Genomic DNA, 4,405 nt, shown 5'->3' on the forward strand with positions numbered 1-4,405 from the left:
CCCACACCCAATATTCTCTCCCACCACCTAATTTACCCCCCCAACTTCTCCCCCTATCCCGCACCCCAACCCAATCTTCCCCCCCCAGCCCCCCACCCCTAAAAGACCCCAACCCCACCCCCTAAATATTCCCACAACCCCCCCCACATCTCTCCACCCCTCCCCCACACCCTCAAGCCCCCATATCCCTCCAACCCCCCCTCCAACCCCTCAGCTCTTCCCACCCCTCCAACCCCCCCATCCACTCAGCCCCCCCTCCAACCCCCACCTCACATCCCCTCAGCCCCCCCACCCCCTCATCACCCCCCCCATCCACCAACCCACCCCAACCCCCCACCCCATCCCTCCATCCCCCCCCCCCACTCCCAAGCCCCCCCCACCTAGAAGAGAGCCCCACATCTCCTCGCCCCCCCCAGAGGATCCCATAGAACCCAAAACCCCCCCACTCACTCACCCATTGGCACTGGGGGGGCACCGGTTCCACCAGCGCTGCTTTGGCCTTCACGGGAGGGGGGTGCTGGGGCCGTTCACCATCACATGGCCTGGAACGAGGGGGGGGCACAAAGGTCAGTGTCCTGATCCCCAGGGACCCCAATGATCCCCCCCCCCACCTCCCAGACGCACCTCAAGACCCCCCCCCGCGCCTTAAAGACCCCCCAATACCCCTCCTAGACCCCCCCGCCCCCCTTTAAGACCCCCTTACCCCCTTTAATGCCCCCCCGCACCCTCCTAGACCCCCCCTGCCCCTTCCAACACCCACCTGCCCCCTCCAAGACCCCCCTACTTCCAAGACACCCCCGCCTCCTCCAAGACCCCCTCTGCCCTTCCATGACCCCCCGCCCCCTCGCAAGAATCCCCTGCCCCCTTTAAGACCCCCTGCCCCTCCGAGACCCCATACCCCCTTTAAGACCCCCCCCATTCAAGCCATCCCTCGGGACCCCACCCAGGTAGTGGAGCACTGCTTTGGGCCCGGTTCTGACTGGGCCGGAGATGGAACAGTTCGGGTTCTCATCAATGAAACTGAGTGTCCACGGCCCCCCCCAGGAACTGGGGATGAGCCAGGACGTTCTGCAGAAGGGGATGTTGGTCTGCAATGGAAATGCCGTGAGCCATCCCAGCCCCACAATCCTCTGCCCACAGCCCCATCCCAGCCCCACATCTCTGCCCCACAGCCCCATCCCAGCCCACGTCTCTGCCCCCCCCCATCCCAACCCCACACCTCCCATTCTAGGTCTCTGCACCCCCTGAGCCTCATCCCACCCCACACCCCCACTTTGGGGTCTCTACACCCCCCTGAGCCCCATTCCCAACCCTACACCCCCCACTTTTGGGGTCTCTCCACCCCAACCCCCACCTCCCCCTTTGGGATCTCTGCACCCTCCTGAGCCCTCCCAAGCCCACACCTCCACTTTGGGGACTCCCCCCCCATCCCAGCCCCACAACACCACACTTTGGGGTCTCTCTCCCCCCCACTCCCCATTCCAACCCCACACCTCCCACTTTGGGGTCATTGCAACCCCCCCATCCATCCCAGTCCCCACCCCCCCCTTTGGGGTCTCTCCACCCCCCCCATCCCAACCCCACACCTCCCACTCGGGGTCTCTGCATCCCCCTTGAGCCCCATTCCCAACCCCACACTCCCCCACTTTGGGGTCTCTCCACCCCCCCCAACCCAACTTCCCCCTTTGGGATCTCTGCGCCCTCCTGAGCCCCATCCAACCCCACACACCCCACTTGGGGTCTCTGCCCCCCATCCCAACCCCACACCTCCCACTCTGGGGTCTCTACACCCCCTGAGCCCCATCCCCAACCCCACACCCCTCACTTTGGGATCCCCCCCATCCCAGCCCCCAGCTCCCCCCTGTTGCCCCCCACCTTTACACCCCGGATCCTGAACTCAGCCAGCGCTCTAGCTCATCTTGGCAGCCGCCGCGGGTTGGTCGGGTCCGTGAGCGATGACCTTCACCAGCAGCGAGTCGTAATGGGGTGAGATCAGGGCACCCTGGAAGGCCGAGGCTCCATCCAGGCGGATCCCCATCCCTTCCCCGCTGCGGACACCTTGCGGAAGGAGCCGACCCCATATAATCCCATAGGGCGGCCACGCCGGCTCCACCCCATTAATCCCATATTAGCGGCCACCCGCGCTCCGACCCCATTAATCCCATAGGGCGGCCACCCGGCTCCGACCCCATTAATCCCATATAGCGGCCACCCGGCTCCGACCCCATTAATCCCATAGGGCGGCCAACCGGCTCCGACCCCATTAATCCCATATAGCGGCCACCCGGCTCCACACCGCCCCCTTGTGGCCGCACGCGGTATGACACCCGCAGCCCATCCCCTATGGCCCCTATGAGGACCCTGTGGCACCGACAGCATCACACCAGCAACTGGGAACCCCATACAGACCCCACTGACCCCAACAGGACCCCCATACAGACCCCAGCAGGCCAACCATACAGACCCCAATAGGTCCCCATACAGACCCCACAGACCCCAATAGTTCCCCCCCCATATCCCACCTCGATGCCCCCCATACAGCCCCTACAGACCCCAATAGGTCCCCATACAGACCCCACAGACCCCAATAGTTTGCCCCCCCATACCCCACCTCGATGCCCCCCATACAGACCCCACAGACCCCAACAGGTCCCCATACAGACCCCAATATGTCCCCATACAGACCCCAATAAATCCCCATACAGACCCCACAGACCCGAATAGTTCCCCCATAGAGACCCCAATAGTTCCCTCATACAGACCCCAATAAATCCCCATACAGACCCCAACCGGTCCCCATTCAGACCCCAGTATGTCCCCATGCGGACCCCACAGACCCCAACAGTTCCCCCCCACAGACCCCGTAGCTCCCCATACAGATCCCACAGACCCCAGTAAGTCCCCATACAGCCCCCACAGACCCCAACAGGTCCCCATACATACCCCACAGACCCCAATATGTCCCCCATACAGACCCTAATCGATCCCCATACAGACCCCAATATGTCCCCATACAGACCCCACAAACCCCAATGGCTCCCCATACAGCCCCCACAGATCCCATAGATCCCCCCACAGACCCCAATAGCTCCCCATACAGACCCCAATAGCTCCCCATACAGACCCCATAGCTCCCCATACAGACCCCAATAGGTCCCCATACAGACCCCACAGACCCCAACAGGTCCCCATACAGCCCCCACAGACCCCATAGCTCCCCATACAGACCCCATAGTTCCCCATAGATCCCCCCAGCCCCCCATATCCCCCCCACCTCGATGCGTCCGGTGTCGGGCTGGAACCCCCGGGCCGGATCCTCGGTGGTGACCCGGCACTGAATGGCGCAGCCGTTCACCTGGATCCGGTTCTGCTGCAGACCCAGTTCGGGCAGGGACCGACCCGCAGCCACCAACAGCTGCGCCTGCACCAGGTCCACCCTGCGGGGGGCACGGCCGGGTCAGGGCTATGGACCCCTATGGACCCCTATGGACCCCTATGGACCCCTATGGGCTATGGACCCCTATGGACCCCTAGGGACCCCTATGGGCTATGGACCCCTATGGACCCCTATGGACTATGGACCCCTATGGGCTATGGACCCCTATGGGCTATGGACCCCTATGGGCTATGGGCTATGGACCCCTATGGACCCCTATGGACCCCTATGGGCTATGGACCCCTATGGACCCCCTTCATTGGGGTCTGGGTCCACCCTGCGGGGGGGCACGGCCATGTCAGGGGTATGGACCCCTATGGACCCCCATCACTGGGGTCTGGGTGACTCCAGCCATGTCAGGGGCTATGGACCCCTATGGGCTATGGACCCCTATGGACCCCCTTCATTGGGGTCTGGGTGACCCCCCACCCCATATCACCCATCCTGGGGAGGTGGGGGGGGGGCACGGCAATGTCAGGGGCTATGGACCCCTATGGACCCCCATCACTGGGGTCCGGGTCCACCCTGCAGGTAGGTGGGGGGGGCACGGCCATGTTAGGGGCTATGGACCCCTATGAACCCCCTTCATTGGGGTCTGGAGGACCCCCCACCCCGTATCACCCATCCTGAGGGGGATGGGGGGGGCACGGCCATGTTAGGGGCTATGGACCCCTATGGACCCCCATCATTGGGGTCTGGGTGACCCCGGCCATGTCAGGGGCTATGGACCCCCTTTATTGGGGTCTGGGTGTCCCCCCACCCCATATCACCCATCCTGGGGGCTCAATGCAGCCCCCACAACTAGAGATCCCCATCAGCAATGGGGAGCATCCCCATCACAGCAGCTCCCTGCCCCACTGCAGGCCTTTATGGGGACCCCCCCGCCAGGGACCCCCCCTAAAGACCCCCTTCAGGGACCCCCCATTGATCCCTCCAGGGGCCACCCCCCACGACTTCCCCAATGACCCC

At 63.9% G+C, this 4,405-nt stretch overlaps 1 protein-coding gene across 1 annotated transcript in view; it reads right to left on the reverse strand.

The window, feature by feature from the left end:
* Window positions 1-4,405, reverse strand: part of PC (pyruvate carboxylase) — a 28,495-nt gene that overhangs the window by 12,399 nt on the left and 11,691 nt on the right. The window contains 8 exon segments of the mRNA XM_032448638.1: window positions 465-510; window positions 513-542; window positions 944-959; window positions 961-1,073; window positions 1,076-1,088; window positions 1,876-1,911; window positions 1,913-2,057; window positions 3,273-3,451. Coding sequence (XP_032304529.1) covers window positions 465-510; window positions 513-542; window positions 944-959; window positions 961-1,073; window positions 1,076-1,088; window positions 1,876-1,911; window positions 1,913-2,057; window positions 3,273-3,451 — 578 coding nt within the window.

Source organism: Coturnix japonica, chromosome 20, assembly GCF_001577835.2.
Source record: "Coturnix japonica isolate 7356 chromosome 20, Coturnix japonica 2.1, whole genome shotgun sequence".
In the NCBI taxonomy this organism is placed as follows: Eukaryota; Metazoa; Chordata; class Aves; order Galliformes; family Phasianidae; genus Coturnix; species Coturnix japonica.